Source organism: Equus quagga, chromosome 13, assembly GCF_021613505.1.
Source record: "Equus quagga isolate Etosha38 chromosome 13, UCLA_HA_Equagga_1.0, whole genome shotgun sequence".
NCBI lineage: Eukaryota > Metazoa > Chordata > Mammalia > Perissodactyla > Equidae > Equus > Equus quagga.
In genome coordinates this window covers 81,176,250-81,199,878 of record NC_060279.1, presented here as the reverse complement: position 1 = coordinate 81,199,878, position 23,629 = coordinate 81,176,250, and the positions used below count along the sequence as shown (strand labels likewise).

Genomic DNA, 23,629 nt, shown 5'->3' with positions numbered 1-23,629 from the left:
GGCGGAGCCGTGAAATCGAACAGGGTGACAGGCTTGAAGAAAAAGATGGAGAAGCTGCCCCCAATCACCACATCTCCGGGACGGTCAAAGCGGGGGCTCTTCCCTGGCGAGCGCCAGCCAGTGGGCCCAGAAAGGGCCCCAGGGAGAGAGCCCACTAGGGCAGGCAGCAGGGAGCACAGCCACATGCCGGAACGGTTGGGGAGCACGACGCAGAAGGCTGGTGTGGCAGGGCTTTTATCTGGGAGCTTGCCCTGACTCCGGCCTGGGGGCTGGGGACACATCAGGAGGGGCCCTGGGAGCCATGCCTGCAGAGAACAAGGATGCGGGGCTGCGCTGGGCAGCCTGTAAACCCCAGGCCATTCGAAGTCTTCCCTCCTTCCTCTGGGGCCCCTTCGCCTCCCCCAAGCAGAGGGTGACAGCTTGTGCCCTCACCCAGACTCCAGGGAGGGGACTTGGGGACCCTGCAAGCCCAGCCACAGCTGCGCCCGGGGTCCCAGGTCACTGTGTGGGGAGAGGCCCATGAGGGCCCAGAGGCCAGAAGCCTTCTGACCCCCGCCCCGCCCCCTCCCCGCCTGGCAGCATTTGGAGAGGGGGATATCCCCAGAGCTGCAGGAGGCCCTGGGTCATTCCCTCCTGTCCCAGGGCCACCAAGGCCACCAAGCAGAGGAACAGGCATATTCAGCTCCAGGTGGCTGCTGGAGGCCGGGTCCAGGCTGGGTGGGTGCATCTCTCCAACACAGGGCAGGAAAGTTGGTGTTCTTGACCCAGTGAGGGGTGGTTGCTGCTCCGCATGCAAGAAAACATGGTCAACACTATTAGCCATCAGGGACCTACAAATGGAAACCACAGTGACTCACCAATTCTCGCCCAATAGGACGCTTGTTGTTAGTGCTGTGGAGTGGATTCCCACTCCTAGCGCCCTGTGGACAGCACAGCAGAAAGTGCTCGATGTTTTGCCCATCCTCTCACTTTCCGGTGCTGTATCAGACAAGGCTCTGCTGTTATTCATAGGGTTTTTTGTTGCCAACTTTTTGAGAAGTGGGTGGCCAGATCCTTATTCCTTGTCTGTCTTAGTCTGAAAGCTCTGCTGAGACCCTGCTGGTATTTGAAATACTAGTAACAAAGCTTTCAGCATCACAGCAACAGCAGCCACCACGTGTGACAACCTACAGACGGGTGCTGTGGTTCCCTGACCAGAAACAAACCTGGGCCATGACAGTGAGAGCACGGAATCTTAACCACTTGACCACCAAGGCTGGCTACTAGGATGGTTACAATAAAAAAAAAAAAAAGGAAAATAACAACTGTTGGCAAGGATGTAGAGAAATTGGAATCCTCGTGCACTGTTGGTGGGAACGTAAACTGGTGCAGCTGTTTTGGAAAACAGTCTGGCAGTTCCTCACAATGTTAAACATGGATTTACCGTTTGACCCAACCATTTCACTCCTCAAGAGAAATGACAATATCCATCCATACAAACACTTACACATGAGCGTTTATAGCAGCATCCTTTGCATTCATGATAGCCAAAAAGTGGAAACAATCCAAAATGCCCAATAATTGATGGAGGGAGAAACAAAATTACATCTATCCGCAAAATGGAATCTTATTCAACCATAACAAGGAATGAAGTTCTAGAGCTGGCCTGGTGGTTCAGTGGTTAAATTCTCGGGTTCTGCTTTGATGGCCCGGGGTCCGCAGGTTTGGATCCCAGGTGCGGAACTACACAATACTCATCAAGCCATGCAGTGGTGGCGTCCCACACACAAAATAGAGGAAGATTGGCACAAATGTTAGCTCAGGACTAGTCTTCCTCACCAAAAAAAAAAAAAAAAAAAAAAAGGAATGAAGTTCTGACATATGCTACAACATGGATGAACCTTGAAAACCTTGTGCCAAGTGAAAGAAGCCAGACACAAAAGATCACATATTAAATGATTCTATTTCTACAAAATCTCTAGAATAGGCAAAGCCAGAAAACCAATGTCCATGCAAAGATTTGTACACAAATGTTCATAGCAGCTTTTTAAATAAGAACTCCAAACTGGAAATAACCCAAAATGTCCACCACTAGGTGAATGGAGAACCAAACTACCTCTCCATATATCGGTATAATGGCCAACCGCTCAGCGATGGAGAGGAACCACCCCTGACACACACAACAATATGGTGGATCTCACAGAAATGCCGAGTGAAAGCCACAGAAGTGTATGCATAACACGCTTCCATTTCTATGAAGTTCCAGAAAAGGCAAAACCAATCTCTGGTGTTAGATATCAGCATGGGTGGGGGCTGCTTTAGCTGAGGTGGTCTGGGAAGCCTCCAGCGGCTCTCTGGGTGAAGGATGTTCCATCCTGGGCAAAGATGCATCCTCATTGTAGTTTAGGGGTCGACAAACTACGGCCTGAAGGCTAAGTCTGGCCTGCTGCCTGTTTTTAAAAGTAAAGTTTTACTGGAACACAGCCATGCCCATCCTTCAGTGTATTGTCTATGGCTGCTTTCCTGCTACAACAGCAGAGCTGAGTAGCTGCAACAGAGACTGGATGACCAACAAAACCAAAAACATTTCCTATTGTTTAGCCTTTTGCAGAAAAAGTTTGCCGGCCCCTGTCGTAGATGGTGCTTTTTCACTGTGGGATATTCCACTGTGTGAATAGAGCACACTGCAGCCCTCCTTCTCTGAGGGGGGTTTGGCCCCTCTGCACAGTGGTGCCTGCAGCATCCTTTAGTGGGTAAAGGCTGGGTCACAGGGCATGCAGATGATCAGCTGAACTAGAAGATGCCAAGATGCTTTCCAAAGCTCACCACATTACATCCCACCAGCACACAGAAGAGGGGCTGAGGGCCACGTCCTTCCATCCTTGATGCTGTCAGACCTCTAAGTGTTTCCAGTCGAGAGCGTGTGAAATAAAAACTTACTGTGGCTCATTTTCGTGTCCCTGATCACTAATCAGATGGTTACCTTCTTCACATGTCGGTGGGACAGCATCTTTGTAATCTTGGCACAGGGATGGTAAGCAGTTTTTGCGTCTTGTTTAAGAAATCTATCTCAACCCAAAAGTTAGAAACATTCTCAAATATTTCCCACAAAAACTTTCAATATTTTGCTTTGGGTTTCAAGTCCCAGGTCCATCTGGGGTTGATTTTTGAGTGTGATGTAGCCACACAAGATCTTCCTACAACTCAAACAGTTCTGCTTTTTTAAATGACATTTTTATGGAGGTACAATTCACATAGCATAAAATTCACCCCCTTAAAGTATACAGTTTTTTCTACATTCACAGGGTTGTGCAACCACCACCACTACCTAATTCCAGGACATCTTCATCACCCTACAAAGAAACCCTGTGCCCATTAGCGGCACTCCCCATGCTGCCTCCTCCCAGCCCCTGGCGATCACAGCAGCTCTGCTTCCAGCTAACTTACTTTTTAAATTGAGGTTTACCCCAAGGTCATTTGGAAAAAGTTTCTGCTGCTTACAAAATGTTTGGAAACCTCTGCCTGGCGCCAGGCTGCCTCCCAGTGGATCTAGTGTTCAAGCAGCTGTGACCGTGTCTTTCACCTGGCCCTAGAGACAAACTCAGTGAATGTTCTCTCAAGGGCTATTTCCTGAGGTGGGTCGCAGAGTTACAAATGCACAAATGAGCCTCCGCTGCCCCAAAGGGCCAGGCCAATTTTAGCTACCAAGAAAATAAACCGGGGGACTCATGTCCTTACAGGTGCCTCATTTATAGGAGAATAATAAGCCCTCAGCATTCTCATTTTATTTTCCCATCTGTGGCTTTTGCACACAGCAAGCACCTGCTTGAATACAATACTCTGGGGACCAGCAGCCAGCGGGAGATGAGACGGAGGCACAGCCCTGACCACCCAGCTAAGTAGCCCCTCCTGCCACTCCCGGGACTTTCTATTTCTGAGCCTGGTTTTATTTTCTCAAGTGTGCTTATACTATGGCAAGCATCTATTTTATTTGTTCACTGGTGTGTGAACCTCGGGCCCCCTGAGGCCAAAGCCTTAGCAGTCCTGCTCACTGATGTACTGCCCACCCTCAGTGCCTAGAACAGCACCTGGTAGGCACTCAATAAACGGCTGTCCAGGGGATGAATGGCACTCAGTCCTAGGCTCCTGGAGGTGGGGTACCCATCTCCTTTGTTAGGTCCCTAACCACACCCATACCCTCCTGCTTCCCCATCTCAGCACTGGGCAGCTCCAGCCATCCAGAGCTCAGTCCCAGAGCTGTGGAGCCTCTTTGAATCACTATCTTACCCCTAATCTGAATTTCAGATAAACAATGAATAGTTTTTTTACTATAAGTACATCCCAGATATACTATTATACTACGTATACTATATATATGTGTGTGTATATATACTATACTATATAAACTAACACTAAAAAACATTCATTGTCATCGGAAATTCAAATCTAACTGGGCCTCGTATTTTTTATTTGCTAAATCTGGTAATCCTAATTCGGGGGACTTTTATAGTAAACAGACATATTGAAAAAATTTTTTTAACATACTAAATATGAGACACACATAGCAAAAACAAAAACGTTCGTTGTTCAACTGGAATTCTTGCATTTCGTCTGGCAGCCGCCTTGCAAAAGGAGAGTCCTGCAGACGCTGCCCGGCCTCCGCTCCATCCCTGCAGGGCTCCCCGGGAGGCGTGCACCGTTGCCACGGCGACCAAATCCCGGTTCCGGATAACTCCCGGCACGACGGGGGCGGGGGAACCTATCCCAGGCGGCTTCCGATTGGTCCGCGTGTCCCCGTCCTCCAGGCCAATGGCGGCCGCCTGCGGCGCGCAGGGTTCTGGGAGTTGTAGTCCGTGCGGCGGCGGCCCGGCTGGCTCGCCGCAGAGGCGGCGCTACGACGGAGCGGCTCTTGCGGGAGCTGAGCGCGCGCGCAGTGAGTCGGCCGCAACCTGTGCGGCCGTCCCGCCGCCCGTCCCACGTCCGTCAGCGACTGCCGGCTGGCCGGCCCCGGGAGGAGCCGCGGGCGGGCCGAGGGCGCCAGAGTCGGTGGAGCTGGCCGGGGTCGCGCCGGAGGAAGACGGGCTCGGGCAGGGGCCGCAGCCGAGGCCGGCGGCGGGCCGACCAGAGTCAGGGAGCCGGCGAGGGTCCCGAGGTCCCCGGGGGTGAGGGAGGCGGGCTGTTCTGGAGCCCCGCGGGGTCCTGAGGCCCTAGGGGGCGGGAGTCGACGTTGGGGAGCTGGACGCCCCTTCCTGCCAAGCCTCGGCCCGGTCGCATCCCCCTCAGGTTGGGGCAGAGAGCCCCTCAGCCTCCGCTGTCCACCCCACACCCTCTCGGCCCGGCCCAGGACCCGGCCCAGCTCTTCGGGGTCCCCTCAGCCCCTCATCTGTTGTCACTCAGTTACCGAGCATCCAGCCCGGCCGCCCCATCTCCGACACATCCACGTGTTCATTCGAGAATCTGTCATCTGCTGTCATCTGCTGAGTGTCCAGGGTCGGCGCCGGAGCCTCCAGTCCCCCACGCCTTAGCATGTGGGCCTTGGCTGCAGATCCCAGGGCCCACCCCAGCTGAACCCGGCCCCTCCACTTGGCTTTGAGCCCTACAAGTGACAGAGACCCTCCAACATCCGTCCCGGGTATCCCCCAATGTGGATCTCTGGGACCCCAGGACCACCACAGCAACCACCTTGTGGACTTCAGATGCTCCTGTCTACATAGACTTCAGGCTCCCCACATCATCCCAGGACTCCCTCATCAGCCTGGGACCCCCACATTGGCCCAAGACCCCCACGTGAGGATGTCAGCCCCCACACGGACCGCTGACCCTCACCCCTAGGCTTTCAGCCAGGAGCCCACTTGACCTAGTTCCCCCATAAACTCAGTTTCTTCTCACATAGACTCCATCCCAGGACCTGGAGAGTGTGGAGGGGCTACAGTTCTCCATCCTGGACTCTGCCTGGGGCCTGCTTCCCTGAGCACTGGAGAGAAGGGTAAGGTCCAAGACCCCAGAGCAGAGGGACTGCTTGAACCCGTGGAGCTGCAAATGGGGCCTTTTCCCTTTCACAAAAATACATACATATATGGGGGCCACCTTGGGACTTAGTGGTTAAGTTCATGTGCTCCACTTCAGCGGCCCCGGGATCCCAGGCGTGGACCTACAACACTCATCAAGCCACACTGTGGCAGCGCCACACATACAAAATAGAGCAAGATTGGCAAAGATGTTAGCACAGCCCTCCTGCCACTGTCCACCTGCTTTCTCCCTGATTGTCATCACTTGAACATGAAAAATGCACCAGGGGATCCGGAAGGAACAATCACTTGGAATACCCATCCACGTTTCACTTGCCGTATCATAAGCATTTTCCCATGTCATTAAAACTCCTGCCTGAATATTTTTGTTCTTTTTAAATTTTTTTCCACAATGAGGGTCAAACATGATCACAATACCATTTGGGGGAGACTCAGAAACATGAAGAACATGAAGCACCTGGCTGGCCACCCTTGAGCCTCTTTCCTGGTGACCCTTTCCAGGCCCCTCATTTATCATTTTGCATCCCACTCTCCCCTGCACCTCCTACCATCCAAAGGTCATGTCCATGCTTCCCTTGAGCATATTACGGTGTTACCGTGTATTTTGCACAGTTAAAACTCCACCATGTGACGGAAGAGTAATTGATCCCACCAAGCTGGACTGTTGGGCACTTTTGTTGTGAGTCTTGGTGCCCAAATCTTTCTTGGAGTCTCAGATAAATTCCAGAGTATGCAAACTCCTGGAATGTTCTTTATATACAAGCCGCCACAGTGCTTTCCAGAAAGGTCGTGCCAGTTTGTAGTTTCACCAGCAGATCAGAGTACAATTGTTTTCTGTTTAAAAAAAAAAAATGTCCCTGCTCATTTTTGTTTTTACAACTTTCTACAGTTTCTTTGGTTTACATATTCACTGTGGGAAGCTTGGAAAATGCTTCAAAGTCTATTTTTTCATTGCCCTTCCCATGTTCCCTTCACTTCTGAAGTCTCCCCCATTGCCCCCTGCCCTGCTCACTGCCTCCTCCCCAGCTGACCTGGCAGAAAAGGCAAGAACAGCAGGAGGCTGCCCCTGCACTACCACTTAGCATATCTGGTTGTTTCCATTTAAAGGAAATTTAAATTTAAAATCCAGTTCCTAATTTCAAGTGCTCAGGAGCCACCTGTGGCTAGGGGCTACCGTGTTGGACAGCACAGATGGAGGATATTTCTGTCCTTGTGGGAAGTTCTGTTGGACAGCGCTGGCCACCCCCTCAGAGCAGGAACTCCTGCTTCCCCAGCTCCTCAGCAAACCATGTGAAGGACTTAATGAAGAAGGCAGATAGACACATAAGGAAATGAGATGTTTCAGGGATGAATAGGGTTGTGAGGATAGCACAGTGAGGATAAGGGGACAACTTGAACCAGAGCATCCAGGAAGCCCTCCCTGCTGTGGTGACATCTGAGCTGGGGTGAACATCAGGGGGGAGTTTGGGCAGGACAGCCATGAAGGCTCTGGGATGACCAGTGCCTCAGAAGGAGGTTGGGTTGGAACAGATAGGGAGGAGTCAGGTCGGTTCCTTGGGGCGCTGGAGGTCAGGATACGTTGGTAGGGAGCCAAGGGAGGTCCTGAGCAGGGAGGGCCACCATCTGATATGGCTGCTTTGCGCCTGCCCCTCTCTGCAGGCCCCTGACTGCTGACCGTATCCGCCTGCTGCCACCTACATGTGTCTGGAGCCACTGGGACTGTCCTGGGATCCAGGCCACTCACCCCCTGAGGCCAGATAGATGCTCCCACTGGCCAAAGCCTTTGCTTCCCCCAGGAACCCCCAGACCCAGGCCCCTAGTGAGCAGGACAAGGCCCCCCACCTAGCCAGCCCTGGGGACGCAGAGGCCTGGCGCTTGTGCTTCCAGCAGTTTCAGTACTACATGGCAGGCGGGCCACACCACGCACTGGGCCAGCTCTGGATGCTGTGCCGACAGTGTCTGCGGCCCAAAGTGCACTCCAAGGAGGAGCTGCTGGAGCTGCTAGTGCTAGAGCAGTTCCTGGGTGCCCTGCCCAGCAAGATGAGGACCTGGGTGCAGTCGCAGGCACCCCGCACCTGCAGGGAGGCTGCTAGCCACACAGATGTCTCAGGAGGAAGGTGAGGGGACGGGCCGCACCTTGAGACCGAGACTGAGTGGATGTGGCAGGGAGCAGGTGCTGGGTCTGGGTTCTGGCTGACTTTTCTGTGGCCCGGCACCCAAGGATCGGCTTCTTTTTCCTTTTAGACTCAGAGTGTCTTATCCATCTAGCACTGCTCCACCCACCCCCTAGCCACTCCTGTCACCATCCCCCTCCTGACCTGCAGTGCCCCAGGCGTAGAGCAAACCCTCTCCCTGCCGGTGCCAGTCCAACGCTCATTATCATTCTGCACACCTGTGTTAATTTTCTTTTACATAAATGTCTTTGTGCTGCGGCCTCCGCTCACTTTTCTTGCTTGGTTGATACTTGAAGATCCCTCCATTCTAGTGCGTGTCCATCTGGCCTGTGGCTTTGCATCTGTCTGCTCTCCCTCAGAAGGACACCTGGTCCCTCAGCCCACGCATGGTGCTGTGGACCCTGCTGCCCCAGGTCCTGTCCCAGAATCCTGCAGATCACTGGTCCCTCCCCTGTGCCCTGGCTGTGGGGCGCAGACCCAGTCCCAGAGACCCACTGGATGGTTGTGTAGATCGACACCCAGGGTGTCTGCGGAAGCTCAGCAGACAGAAGGGACTCAGGTAGCTGCGGGGTCTGCAGATGACTCTCTGATCCTGCTTCTCCCTCTCGGCTCCCTTTTCACCTGCAGGGACTCTGTCCTCATGCTGTCTTGCCCCTCTGACCCCATGTCAAGCTTCCATCCTCCCAGGGCTTGGTCCCACGGAATGGGCTCTGTCTTTCCTGGTAATGTCAATGAAAGTGCAGGAGCTGGATGCCGGGAGGCCCAAATAAGTAGGTGTGGATGGCAAGAGCCAGCCGCCGCAGGCTGTGTGGGCTGGAAGGACTCCCCTGTTTCCCGCAGAGCTTGGGGGAGGAGTGTCAGTAAGTGTACGGGAGAGGGAAGGGAATGCCAGGTGGATGGCATGGAGGAGCAAAGACCAGGGGGGAGGTGGCCATTTCGTGCGCAGGTGGCACCCCCACTATCTGTTGCCAATGAGTCCATGGGGTCCAAGGTGAGACTTTTTATCCATCGCTCCTATGGTCATTCATCCCATGCCACCTGCTGTCTGGTGGGCCGCACCCCAACACTGGAGGAGGTCAGTTCCTCAGGACCCACTTGGGTGCTGTGATCAGGGCGTCTCCAGGTGGTTCAGAAAAGTCTTGCAGTTCACAGAAAACAGGGTTCCGGGTCTCCCCGCTGCTGCCCTGGGAAGCTGGCTGATGTGCTCGGGAAGGTGCTACATGTCCTGCTTTGCAGAGGCCGGCGTAGTCCACATTGGCGGGCGTTGAATGGTATCTCACCCCTGGACTCCTGTGGCATCAGGAAGACATGCCAGGCAGATAAAGTGACCCTTGGAACTTGCTGTTCCAGGAGCAGAGGGGCCAAAGGGCATTTGCTTCTGGTCCTTGGGGGACCCGTGCAGCCCGCAGGGCCTCGAGCTCAGGAGAACCCAGGCGGGCTTCAATGCTTCGCTATAGCAAAGTTCTCCATCATTTTCAGCAAGGGGCCTGTGTTTGCATTTTGCGCAGGGTGACCTTGCGGTCCTGCGGGCAGTGAGGTAGCTGGCGTGACAGATAGCTGAGCCTGATATGGCTTCTTCACCCGCTGCAGGAACACGTGGAAGTCAGGGACACGGACAGGTGGCATCTGCACGCTGCTGCCTCAAGCTTGGGTTTCATCCCTTGGGAAGGGAGGCTCCTGGAGGGTGTTGAGTGGGAAGGGGTAGGATGAGATAGGCACTGAGGGAAGGGGGCTGTGGACAGGGTGCCCAATGCCCAGCTAGAATCCAAAGGGATCCTGCTTTCATCTTTCCTGTGGGTGATCCTCTCCCGCTGCCTGGTGCAAGGGAGGGGGAACACAGACGGAATATTTCCACTGGAAGTCCCTGACAGCTGGTGACTGGAGAAATAACTGTGAACAGAACAGGCCTCTCCTGTTCAGTCCATAGCACGTACCTCCCTCTGGCTCAGCCAGGAACCTGGATGCCTCAGAGTGTTGTGTCCACTGACTGCGATGCTCTCGGTCACAGAGAAATAACAAAGCAAGAACAAGAGAGCCAGGAGACAGAGAGAAAGAGAGAAAGAGGATCAGGGGTAGCCAGTTCATCACCCAGGCCTGCCTCAGACACCTCTCGGAGAGGCCACCACACAGAACCCGACTCATGTTCTCCGGGGTGCCCACCCCTCTGTGATGTTTATGGGGTTTACCCTTCCCTGCATGTCTGCTGTCTGTCCTGGTTTATGTGAGCTGCGTGAGAGCAAGAGCTTTGCATTTGCCTTCAGGTGGTTCTTGGGCCATGGGCAGTGCCAAACACCAGTGGTTCACAGTGGAGAGTGTACAGCCAGTAGCTGAGGGGGAAAGGGTGGGTAAACAGGAACAGCAGAAGAACCAGCATGTGATGCGCATTTGGTGAGCACCAGGCATTGTCAGGTATATTGTATGAGGAAAAGGTCCAACTTCATTCTTCTGCATGTAGATTACCAATTGTCCCAGCGCTGTCGTTGGAGACTCTTCTTTCCCCCACTGAATGGTCTTGGCACGCTTGTGGAAAATCAGTTGTCCATAGATGTATGGGCTTAGTTCTGAACTCTCAATTGCATTTCATTCCGTATGTCTATCATTATGCGAGGACTGTAGCTTTGTAGTAAGTTTTGAAGTACAAAAATATGAGTCCTTCAACTTTGTTCTTTTATTTCAGGATTATTTTGGCTTTCTGGATCCCATGCAATTCCATATGAATTTTGGGATCAACTTTTCCTTTCTGCAAAAAGAGAAGAAAACAAGCTGTTGGGGTTTTGATAGGGATTGCATTGGACCTGTAGGTCACTTTGGGTTGTGTTGTTATCTTAACAACGTTAAATCTTCCAATCTATGAACACAGAATGTCTTTCCATTTATTTAGGTTTTATTTAATTCCTTTCAACAATATTTTCAGTGCACATGTCTTATACCACCCCAGATAAATTTATTCCTCAGTATTTTATTCTTTTTGCTTCTATAAGTGGAATTGATTCTTTTTATTATAAATGGAATTTTCTTAGTTTCCTTTTGGGGTTGTTCATTGCTATTGTATAGAAATACAACAGACGTTTATGTGTTGATATTGGCTCCTGCAACTTTGCTGAATTTGTTTATTAGCTCATGTCATCTGTGAATAGAGAGTTTTTCTTCTTCCTTTCCAATTTGGATGCCTTTTATTTCTTTTTCTTGTCTTATTGCTCTGGCTAGAATTTCCAGTACAATGTTGGATGGAAGTGGTGAAAGTTAACATCCTTGCTTTGTTTCTTTAGAGAGCAAACTTTTAGTCCTTCATGGTTACGATGTTCACTATAGTTTTTTCAATAATTACCCTTATTGTGTTGAGGAAGTTCCCTTTTATTTCTAGTTTACTGAGTGTTTTTATCATGAAAGGGTGTTGGATTATGTCAAATGCTTTTTCTGCGTCAGTTGAGAAGATCATGTGGTCTGTTAACGTGGTGCGTTACATAGCTTGATATTCATGTGTTGAACCACGTGACAGTTTGATTGTAGTGTGTCTCAGTGTGGATTTCTTTGAGTTTATTCTGCTTGAAGTTTGCTTAGCTTCTTGAATGTGCAGATTCACGTATTTCATTTATTTTAGGAAGTTTCCAACCATTATTTTTTTCAAATATTTTCTGCCCCTCTTTCTGTCCTCTCCTTCTGGGATTCCCATCATGTATCTGTTAGTATGTTTTTCATTTGTTTGTTTTTTTTGTGTTTTTGTGAGGAAGATTGGCCCTGAGCTAACGTCTGTTGCCAATCCTTCTCTTTTTGCTTGAGGGAGATTGTCACTAAGTTAACATCTGTGCCAATCTTCCTCTACTTTATGTGGGATGCCACTACAGTGTGGCTTGACGAGCGGTGCTAGGTCCATGCCCAGGATCCGAACCTGTGAGCCCCAGGCCACTGAAATGGAGCATGCAAACCTAACCACTACACCACTGGCCAGCCCCTGTTGGTATGTTTTATGGTGTCCCATCGGTCCCTTAGGCTCTGTTCACTTTTCTTCCTTTTTCTTTCTGCACCCCAGACTGTATAATTTTAATTGACCTGTCTTCAAGTTTACCAGTCCTTTCCTCTGCCTGCTTAAATCTGCTGTTGAATCACTTTAGTGAATTTTTCATTTTAGTTATTGGACTTATCTGCTGCAGAATTTCTATTTGGTTCTTTTAAATAATTTCTATCTCTTTATTGATATCCTCTATCTGTTGGAGAGCATTGTTCTCCTGATTTCCTTCAGCTCTTTGTTCATGAATTCTGTTCGCTTTTTGAGTATATTTAAGACAGTTGATGTAAAGCCTCACCTAGTAAGACTAACGTCTGAGCTTCCTTATTTTTTCCTGTGATTGAGTCATACTTTCTTGTGTCTTTGCATGCCTCTTAATTTGTTGTTGGAAACTGGACATTTTGAATATTTGGTAATATAATGTGGTAACTCTGGAGATCGGGTTCTCTCCCCTCCTCAGGGTTGTTTATGCTGCTTTTTGTGGTTTGTAATTGTTTTAGTGACTTTTCTAAACCATTTTTGTGAAGATAACATTCTTTGTTGTATGTGATCACTAAAGTTTCCGATTCATTAATTTAGTGGTCAGCTAGTGATTTGGCAGAGATTTCCTTAAATGCCTGGAGCCAAAAAAAATAATAATACTCTCCTGGTTTTTGTAGGTTGGCTCTGAGTTGAGGTGCTCCTTCAATGCTTAGCTACGCCATTTACAACTCTGAGCCTTCACTTCCTGCTTATGTGGAGCCTAAGGATCAGTCAGAGATGAAAGCCTACGGTCTTCTCATGTTTCCTACGATGCAACTAGCCCTGGGCATGTGCATGGCCACTAGACCCCCAGTAGACCCCTGTGTATCTCTTTCCCCCAGCCTCTTCCTTCCTGGGCTCTTAGGCCTCTCTGCTGCTGCTCCAGCACTTGTCCCTTGCTTCAGGTGACTGTGGCTAGCATATGCCTGTAAATGCTTTTGACAAATGCTGCCCAGGAGGCCACTCCAGTCCTGAGAGTTCTGAGGGTGCATAACGCAGGCAAACCCCTGAACCAACCTTTCAGGGAGTCACCAGCCATGTCAAAACACACAATCACAGTTCTTTGAGAACAAGATATGTGTTGCCCCCTGTGGCTTCAGCAAGCCACACCAGGAACATGGACTGCCATCCCCACAGCCACCATCTAGCTGTAGAATGGGGTTGGTAGGCAGGTAAGCTAAAATGCCACAGCCTTTTCTCGCAGCTTCTTTCTTTCACTCCCCTCGTTGTAAGTTTTGTATTAGATTGAAGTTCCAAAAAAGTGAGCTTGGAAAGTCTTGCCGCTTAGTTGTTGCTTCAGTGGACAGATGGATTTGGGGAGCTCCCTACTCTGCCATTTTTAGTGATGTTGCTCTTGTGTTTTCTTTTTAAAAAATAATAGCATTATTGAAACATAATTCCCATACCATATAATTTACCTATTTAAAATGTACAATTCAGTGGTTCACAGAGTTGTGCAACCATCACTACTCTCTAATCCAAGAACGTTTTCTTCACCCCAGAAGGAAACCTCACACCATCATCAGTCACTCCCCGTTCCCCCTCCCCACCCCACCCCTGGCAACCACTCATCTACTTTCTGTCTTTATGGATTTGCCTATTCTTGACATTTTATAGAAATGGAATCATACAACTCATGACTTTTTGTGCCTGGCTTCTTGCACTTGGCATAAGGTTTTCAGGGTTCATACATGTTGCAACCTGTATCAGTACTTCATTCTTTTTTATGGCTGAATAATATTCCATTGTGTGGCTAGACCACCACAGTTTGTTTATTCATTCATCAGTTGATAGACATTTGGGTTGTTTCCACCTTTGTGCTGTTGTGAATAATGCTGCCGTGAACATTTGTGTGCCAGTATTTGTGTGGACACATGTTTTCATTTGTGTTGGGTCTATACCTAGGAGTAGAATTGCTGGGTCATATGGCAACTTTAGCTTTTTGAAGAACTGCCAAACTGGTCTTCCAAAGCAACTATTTGCTTTTTATATGACATATTTTGAGCCTACTAAACTATAGAGAAAGTATTATAATGAATACCCATGTACCTGCCATGCAGCCATTGCAGAGCCCAGCCTCCTGGCTTTGGGTTGTTTTTGAAGAAATAACACACCATGGAGTTCGTTGGGTCCCCAGCGCACATCTCCACTTCCTGTTGCCCCTCCCTGCTCCCCCTGAAGAGGGGAACAAGGTCTTGATTCTTCTTTTCACGTGTGTGTTTCTACTTTTTCCTCTTATTTTGGGTCCATAACAGTATATGGCTCTGTCGGCCATGTCCTAAACCTTCTATAAATGGTGTCCTTCTGTAGCTCTTATTCTGCCCTGGCTTTTCTCCCGCTACATTATGTTTTGTGGTAGATCCTGCTTCAACCATCTTTGCTGCTTGACAGCATTCCACCTCAGGAATATTCCAGCATGCCTTTAGATGCTTCCTGGTTGTGGGATGAGGGCTTGGGTCCAGGCCTTCCTTCTTAGTGGGCACTGCAGCGAAGGTCCTTCTGGGTCCCTCAGGGGCGCTCCTGGGCATGGAGTGTTGGGTGAGAAGACCCAGGAGTCACCACAGGCTCATGCCTGAGTCATCATGGGCATAAGCCATGGAGAGTCTGGGGCAAGGGGGTGGGGCTGCATTTAGAAGCTTGTTGGAAGGATGGAAGTGGTGGCCCCTCATTGCTCTTGCCTCGGCCTCACTGGGGGTCTTGAGAGATGCTCCTGGGACATGTTGCCCTCCCTGTGAAGGGTATGTGGGGAGTTGGGGGCTCGGATTGCACAGGTCTCTCTCACCATCCCTTTCTCCCACCCAGTTCTGGTATCTCTCACCCACCACCAGGATGGGAGCATTGGCGAGGAGGAAGATGAGAAGAGCCTGAGGTCCCAAAGAGACCCATCCCAGGTGAGCCCAGGGCCCCTGGTTCCAAGCTCCTGTATTCCCGGAGCATCACAAGCACCACTCCTGTGACAGGCTCAAGGACATTCCATCCAACCACTGTGCAAGGCTGTTTCTACACACCTAGGAGGCCTGAGCTCCAGATCTCTCACCCATCCCACAAATCCCAAAACACAGTACAGAATGTGGATGCCTCTAGAGGCTGAGAAAAGGCCAGGAAACAGAATCTTCCCTGGAGCTTCCAGAATGAAGGAGCCCTGGCCGACACTATGACTTTAGCCCAGTGACCACAGGACTCCTGGCCTCCAGAGCTGTGAGAGAGAAATTTGTGTTGTTTTCAGCCTCTAAGCTTGTCATAATTTGCCACAGCAGTCACAGGAAACTAACACACACTCCATACACCAAAGAAGCAAGAATAGAGTCATTAAACAGGGTTGCAGCTGGACTTTTGTGGGCCCCAAGTATTTCTGCCCTGTAAACATAATACCAAAAATTGTATTCATGTGGGGCCGGCACCATGGCTGAGTGGTTAATTTCACGCGCTCCACTTCGGCGGCCCAGGGTTTCCCCAGTTTGGATCCTGGGTGTGGACCTAGCACTGCTCATCAGGACATGCTGAGGCAGCATGCCACATAGCAGAGCCAGAAGGACCTACAACTAGAATATGCAACTATGTACTGGGGGGCTTTGGGGAGAAGAAGAAGAAGAAAGAAAAAAAAAAGATTGGCAACAGATGTTAGCTCAGGTGCCAATCTTTTAAAAAAAATTATGTTCATGAGCCTCCACAAAGTAATATTAAAAGTCATTTTTTATTACCATGTCAGTATAAAGATGAATATATTCCAGGCTGGAATAGTCACTATGTTCATTTTTTTCCATCTTATTTTAAAAGAAATTAAAACATTATCATGAGAAACCCCCTCCTCCAAAAAAAGTTTCACGGGCCCTGGGCACTATGTTTCCAGCGCTTGTTGGAGAAGGCAGCCCTGGGTGGACCACAGGCGCCTGACGCACAGCCAGCCATGTGGATGGGAGCCTCCTCTCCGTCCTGGACTCTCCCCCTACGGAACCACAGACATGCTCGCACACCATCTCCACGTGCTGCAGGGTGGGCCTGGGTGCAAGGATGCTTTCTTTTCCTCTCTTTTTTTTTTTTTTTTACCTGTATCTGTAATATTTTATTTTTAATTTTTTAAATTTTTTCATTTTTATTGAGATATAATTGACATACAACATTATAGTAGTTTCAGGTGTACAACATAATGATTTGATGTTTGTACATATTGTAAAATGATCACCACACTAAGTGTAGTTAACAGCAGTCACCACACATAGTTACAAACTTTTTCTTCTTGTTCTGAGAACTTTTAAGATCTATTCTCTCAGCAACTTTCAAATATACTGTGGGGGCCTGGAATTGGCCACCCCAAGATATGTCTCTTTGGCATGAGGATTATTTGGGGCTGGTTGTTTTTAATAAACTGCAGATGGGAAGGAGGCTCTGAGGAGTGGAACTTGCTTGCCCTGTGTTAGGAGATATTTACATTGTAAAGGAAATCTCCATCTGTAAAGGTGTCTCCCTCTCTGTACCAGGAAGAAGGGGGGGATGACTTTATCTCTAGAAACTCTTAATCAATGCCAAAGGCAAAGACTTAAATCTGCATTTGTTTACTGTACTTGTGTGGTGATCTCCCAAGATTGACTCCCCCTCCACCCCCAACATCCTCCTTTGTCGTTAGCTGAAGATGATATTTAAGGTGGGGGCTCCAGCCATTTTGGCAAGTTGCTTAGCTTGCCTAACATGTATACATGTTATAAAGCTTTGTTTAATTTTCTCCTGTTATTCTGTTTCATGTGAATTTAATTCGTTCTCTGGCCAGAAGAACCGACATTGGGTAGAGGAAATGTCTTCCTCCCCTACAATACCATACAGTATTATTATTATTTCTTTTTTTAAAGATTGGCACCTGAGCTAACAACTGTTGCCAATCTTCTTTTTCTTCTTCTTCTTTTTCTCCCCAAAGCCTCCCAGTACATAGTTGTGTATTCTAGTTGTGAGTGTCTCTGGTTGTGCTATGTGGGACGCTGCCTCAGCAGGACCTAATGAGTAGTGCCATGTCCTCGCTCAGGATCCGAACCAGCGAAACCCTGGGCCGCCGAAGCAGAGCACACAAACTTAACCACTCAGTCACGGGGCTGGCCGCCAGTATTATTAATTATAGTCACCATGCTGTACATTACAGCCCCAGGACTCATTGATTTTACAGCTGGAAGTTTGTACCTTTTGACCCCCTTCACCCATTTCAGCCCTCCCACCCCCACCCCCTTCTTCTGGCAACCACCAAGACTTTGTTTTTCAAACATAAACCCAGCACTGTTGCCTCAATAAAACCATTAACAGTAATCCCTCAACAGCAGTAAATAGCTGGTTGGCATTCACATTTCTCCGTTATTCTTGTTTTCTTTTTCTCGGTTGGTTAGACCACACCTCTGGGTCCCCGCCCCACTCACTGTCCCTGGAATGATGAGAGCCCAGGTTGGTGGGATCTGGAAACATTTCTTGCATTTGGAGGTAGAGACAGAGCCCAGGGGCCTTGGTTTCCGTGCTGGCCTAAGTGTGTGTGTCTCCAGCCTCAGGCGGCTCTGGATGGCGGCCATGCTTCCAAGTCAGGAGGACTAAACACGCCCACCGTGACACACACACACACACACACACACACAGGGCTTCTCTCTCACTCAGCAACCACCTCCTTCCTTAGTCACGTCCTGGCCCTGAGGAGGCCGCACTCGCTCCTGCTGAGGGTCCCTGGCGGGCAGATACTGGGAAGAGGAGCAAAAGGGAGTCCCGTCTGCCTCTGTGTGGCTGACAGCTCTCCTGGTGACTATTAGAGAATTTGGCAGATGTTTCACATTCAAAACTAGTATTTAGCAAGAAACAGAAAACCAATAATCCCACCAAACACACCATCCACGTATTCCTAACTTGAAAGCAGGAGAATCCTGGACCTTAATCTCCTCCCACCGCACTCCAGCCCCGGCTGCCTCCCCCATCAATCCTCTCTCCAGAGACCCTTTCATTCCTCCCCACCCACATCCCCATGCCCCACTCCCACCCCCACCGGCTGGGCCCTGGGGTCTCAGTCCTCTGCCCCCAGGCGAGTAGGGTGAGAGCAGCAGAAAGCAGAGAGACCAGCCCAAGACCAGACTTGCCAACGTGTGCCTGACCTCCTGCTCACCTCTCATTTTTTGTTTGTGCTAACATACTTTCTTGAATCTTGTCAATTTGTATTGAGCGGTGTTACTGTGTTCTTCCTTTGGTCACAAACCCTGAATTATCCAGTGACCATAGCGGAAGTTTGCGAAGCCCTTGTTGGGTGCCTAGCTCTGAGCGTGTTGCGCAGATATGCCCTTTAAGGCCCAGAGAAGGAAAGCTCCTTGCCCAGGGTCACACAGCAAGTGGGGCTGGAGCCTGGATGCAAAGCCAGTCCCGTCTTTCGGATTCTCCCTCATCAGTAGCAAGCTCCGAGGCGGTGGTGACTCCTCTTTGGGTGGGATTTGTGTGCCCCTTGGTGGGATAGGCGACGGGAGTGTTATATGTGATAGGTGGGACCTCAAACCCCACTACTGCTCATCACCCTCTCAGGGGGCTTCTTCTTAGGGACCTCGCAGCTGCAGGGGACAGTTGAGAGCCCTGGCAGGTGACAGTGACCGGGGTCCTCACCCACGGCCCACGCTCTGCTTAATGCTCTGCTGTCGCTGCCATGAGATAGTCAGTGATTTTCAAACGAGGGTGTATTAGTCAGGTTTCTCCAGGGAAACAGAACCAGTTGGATTTATATAGATATAGAGAGATTTATTATAAGGAATTGGCTCACACAATTATGGAGGCCGAAGTCCTACGCGCGACCCGCTGTCTTCGGGCTGGAGACCCAGGAAATCTGTGGGGAGTTCCATCATGCATCTGAAGGTCTGAGCACCAGAGGAGCCAAAAGTGTAGGGCCCAGTCTGCGGCCCAAGGCCCAGGAATCGAGGAGGGGGCTGATGTCCAGGGACAGGAGAGGATGGCTGTCCCAGCCCAAGCAGAGGGAGCAAACTTGCCCTTCCCCTCCCTTTGTGTTCAACCTGGGCCATGGAGGATTGGGCCACGCCCCCACCCCCCCACACTGGTGAGGATGATCTTCTTGACTCAGTCTACCGATTCGAATGCTAATCTTCTCCAGAGACACCCTCACAGACACAGATATCAGGTTTTACCAGCGATCTGGGATCCCTTAGCCTGGTCACATTGACACATAAAACTACCCATCACAAAGGGGTCCTGCAGTTCCACTGTGCACGGCGGGGTGGGGGTGGGGGGCCGGCCTTGAATTATGTCGATGGTCCTAGTAACAGCCCTCTGAGAATGTGTATTTGGGTGTTTACATTAAATACAAAATGGAGACCAGACTTGAACATTCCCTGAGCAGACAAAACTGTTAAGCCACATTAGTGAAACTTAATTTAGCTTACTCTGCAAAACAAATGAAACTTAACTTGGGCCACCTCTTGCAAATGCCTCTGATAATCGTAAAAGAAATGTAAGTCATCCTCCTAAAAACAGTATAAGATAATGACTTTGAACCAATCCCTTCGCCGGCTGCCAAACCCCCATTGTAATGACCGCCATCGTAATGTTTGCACCCGCTCCTCATTTGCACCTAACATCAGGCCCTGAGCTTCACATCAGTTTTGGATTTGAAAGCTCCCCGTTCTTGAACTGTTCTTATATGCACAATAAATCCTTCCTAAATACTATGCATTGGTTTGGTGGCTTTAATTTTGCTCCTCCTGGATTTTTGGCAGAGGGCAATGCTGTGCCTCTGCTGTGCTGTGGCACCAGGAGGATAGCTCTGCTCCCAGCCCTGGTGGTGCCGGGGCAGCTGCTTAGCAGAACTGTGTTTGCTTTTCCAGGCATTCCAGCTGCTCCCCCCAGAGGCCCAGTGGCCGCAGCCTGCCCGGACCCAGCAGAGTCTCCACACCAGGGTGGGGCCCCAGGCGCCCTGCACCCTCGGCTCCCGCGGGCTCCCTCTGTGATTGTCGGCCCAGTGGAGATCCTGAGGCATGGGAGGGAGCTGGGGCCTGGCTGAGGATTAGGGACCCACCCCATCTGTAGACTTCGCTAATGGAAGGCTTTGGAGGGCTTCAGTGGTGAACCTCACACCTGCCCCGGAAACCTCGCACACTCACTGTGGGGACTGAGATATGGGGACCATCTGACACCCCTCCCCCACCCCACTGTGGGGGCCACTGAGACGCTTCCACCCCTCCACCAGGGCCTCAGCCCCCCAGCGTGAAGGGGCTGGCCAAGCTCAAGGGGGACAGACTGAGGGAGCTGGGGCATGGGGTCCTTGCAGCGGCCGGGACCAGGTGAGGAAGAGGGGGGCCCAGGGCTCCTCCTGCCCTCGACCTCACCGGCCCTTTGTCTTTTTTTTTTTTTTTTTAAGATTGGCACCTGAGCTAACAACTGTGGCCAATCTTTTTTCTGCTTTACCTCCCCAAATCCCCCCTGGTACATAGTTGTATATCTTAGTTGCAAGTCGTGCTAGTTGTGGCATATGGGACGCCGCCTCAACGTGGCCTGACGAGCGGTGCCATGTCCGCGCCCAGGATCGGAACCCTGGGCCGCGGCAGCGGAGCGCGCGAACTTAACCACTCGGCCACGGGGCCGGCCCCCGGCCCTTTGTCTTAAGGAAGGATAGGCTCGAGGGCGCGGAGTCCGTGCTGACTGCGGGCCGCCGGCTGCCTGCCCTTCTCCACCTCCCTGAGTGTCGGGAGATGCCGGGGGCATGGCCCCTCCCTAACGCCCCTCTCCCCGACCTGGCGCGCCCGTGCGCCTCGGAAGCCTCGTGTCTGGGACGGGCCTCCCTGCGGACCGGCCGGAGACAGAGCTCCGAGGACCTAGCCACCCCTCCCCGCACAGGCCCAGGACGCTGCCTGGCCCTCGGGGGAGCGGCGACCAGAAGGTGGCGGCCACGCTGCAGAGGGCGGGGCGCTGGGGGAGGCCGGGCGGTGGAGGGAGGCCGGGGGGCCCCGGGGAGGCCGGGGCGCGGGGGAGCCGGGGGCGCGGCCCTTCGAGTGCGCCGCGTGCGGGGCTGCCTTCGCCTGGCTCTCGACCCTCGTGCAGCACGAGCGCGGCCACCGCGGGGAGCGCCCCCCGGTCCCCGCCGCCTCGGGGCCGCCCGCAAGGAGGCCCCGCGGCGCCGAGCGGCCCTTAGCCTGCGGCGAGTGCGGCCGCGCCTTCCCCCGCGCCGCGCCGTGCAGCTCGCCGACCACCGGTGTCCACGCCCGCCCCTGAGCGCGAGGCCGAGGGAGCACGCGGTGCTCCTGGCGACTGCCCGTTCAACCCCGGCTTCTGCCTTAGTTTCCTTTTATTCGCCTTTCCCCTCCTCCCCGCCCCTCCGTTTTCCTGGTAAAATACACATAAAATTTGCCATGTGTACCTCTTTGAGGTGCACAATTCGGGGACATTAAGGACGTGCACAGCGTTGTGCAACCATAGCCACTATCTATTCTGGAACATTTTCATCACCCTCAAAATGGGCACCTGGTACCCACTGCCTGCCACTCCCCAGCCCCAGGCACCCAATAATCTGCTTCCTGTCTCCATCGAGAGCAGGCAGGGCTTTTAGGTCTGAGGAGAACTGACCCACACGTTTTGTTTGACTCACAGAATGATTTTTTTTTTTTTTTTTTGGAGATAGATGCCAATATTTTTTTTAAACCATAGATGTCACGTAAAGATCTGGCTTTATGGTCACTCTGGATCTCCCAAGAGCTGGTGGCTGGTGCCCCACCGCACCTGCCTGGATTCAGCTTTTTTTTTTAGAGAGAGGAAGATTGGCCCTGAGCTAACATCTGTTGTCACTCTTCCTCTATTTTGTATGTAGGATGCCACCACAGCATGGCTTGATGAGAGGTGTGTAAGTTCACGCCTGGGTTCCGAGCTGGCAAACCCCAGGCCACCAAAGCCGAGCACACAAACTTAACCACTAGGCCACCGCCACCGTAGTGGATTCAGCTTTTCATCTATTCCCTACCCTTCTCGCTGGGCACCACTGGCCCCTGTGCAAACGAAAGCCTTAAAAGTTTTTGTCCTTTTTTTTTCTTTTGCCTTCACTTGGAAACACAGTGTTGGATTGACTCTGAGCCTAGTAAGCAGAGGCATTCTCGTTTAAATCATCTGTAAGTCACCTTTCAACTGGAAAAGCCTTTGGACTTGCCCACTGCTTCTTCTCGACCCAGCTGCCTCTGGCACCCCCTCGCGGCCTCTGTCCCCTGCCCCCTCGGGCTGTGCAATGCTTGCCTTCTCAGACCTCTCTCTAGCTCGACCTCCAGACCTCACTGCTCAGCTCCCTCCCACATGCCCGCTTATCCTTGCAGTTCCCATTGGGAGCTTCTGGCCTCTACCCTAGGCCTTAATCTCTGCTGGGCTCCAGCTCCCCTTCTGCTGCCTTGTTATCCTAGTGATACCAGGCTTCTCCCTTGCAGCTCAGGTGGCAAGGCGAAGTTTTGGCCCGCAGTCCAACCCCTGACCCTTCAGGTACAGCGCACATGATGGAAAGGCTCATCTAAACAACAGGGTATGTGGACAGAAGGCCCATGTCCCCACTTGTTGGGGGCGGGGGGTTCATTCCACGCAGTTTTCATTACAGTCACCGTAAGCCAGAGGCCCATTCATAGGTCTGCTGGTGGAGGAGGACCGCATGAGAGCAGGGGCTGCCAGGGTGGCCGGCAGGCCCCGCAGACCCACCACTGCCAGTCCCTGTGGCCCACGGCCATCCACATGCTCACAGCTCCTGAACCCCTGGATGGGGTTCTCCGAAGATGTCTGCCTGGGCATCCTACCGACCAACTGTCCTCCAGAGACATCTGCCTGGCGTCCCTCTATTCTCCAGTCAAGCTTGTCCAAAGATCTCATCTTCCCCTTGTGCAAAAGAAAACGAACCGCCTCCCCTCAGGGGACCCCCGAGCCTGCCCTGATTTCTTTGCTCCTCTGCACTGTCCCCCAGTCTTCCTCTCCGTTCCTTCTTTTCTTCACCTCTAGACGTCTCAGCTGCCCTGAGCGAACTGTGACTCCAGCTCATTCCCCTCCAGCGCATCCCGGGCCCGCAGTAGGCAGGGTCCCTCGGAAACACAGACATTGAAATGACATCAAGCCCCGCAGACCAGCTCTTGGCGCCCCTTCCTGCTTCAACAGCCCATCCCCAACCCGACCGCCCGGCGCTGGGGTGGAAGAGGCCGCCTCCTGAGTCCGCGCCGCCTCTGCCCACTGCGGTCTCCACCCCGGGCCTCCTCACACCCTCCTCCGCCCAGAACAGTCTGCGCTGTGCCGGAGCCAGCCGCAGCCGCCCTCGGGGGAAGGGGTGGGTGCTGCTGCGCATGAATGAGGAGGCGACTGCCGCCCCTGCCGACGCCCCATCCAGGGCTGCAGTTACCAGCCAGGGAAGCCGTCCTTGGACCTCCGAGGAGGCGGTGGCCGCGCCATGCAGGCCATCC

General features: G+C 51.7%; 1 protein-coding gene across 1 annotated transcript; it reads left to right on the top strand.

Moving 5' to 3' along the window:
• The first annotated feature begins 7,769 nt into the window (after window positions 1–7,769).
• Window positions 7,770–21,428, top strand: ZSCAN1 (zinc finger and SCAN domain containing 1). The gene is given in 4 exon segments (XM_046682071.1): window positions 7,770–8,101; window positions 8,103–8,125; window positions 15,012–15,100; window positions 21,054–21,428. Coding segments are annotated over 4 exon segments (819 nt in total).
• Window positions 21,429–23,629: the final 2,201 nt, after the last annotated feature.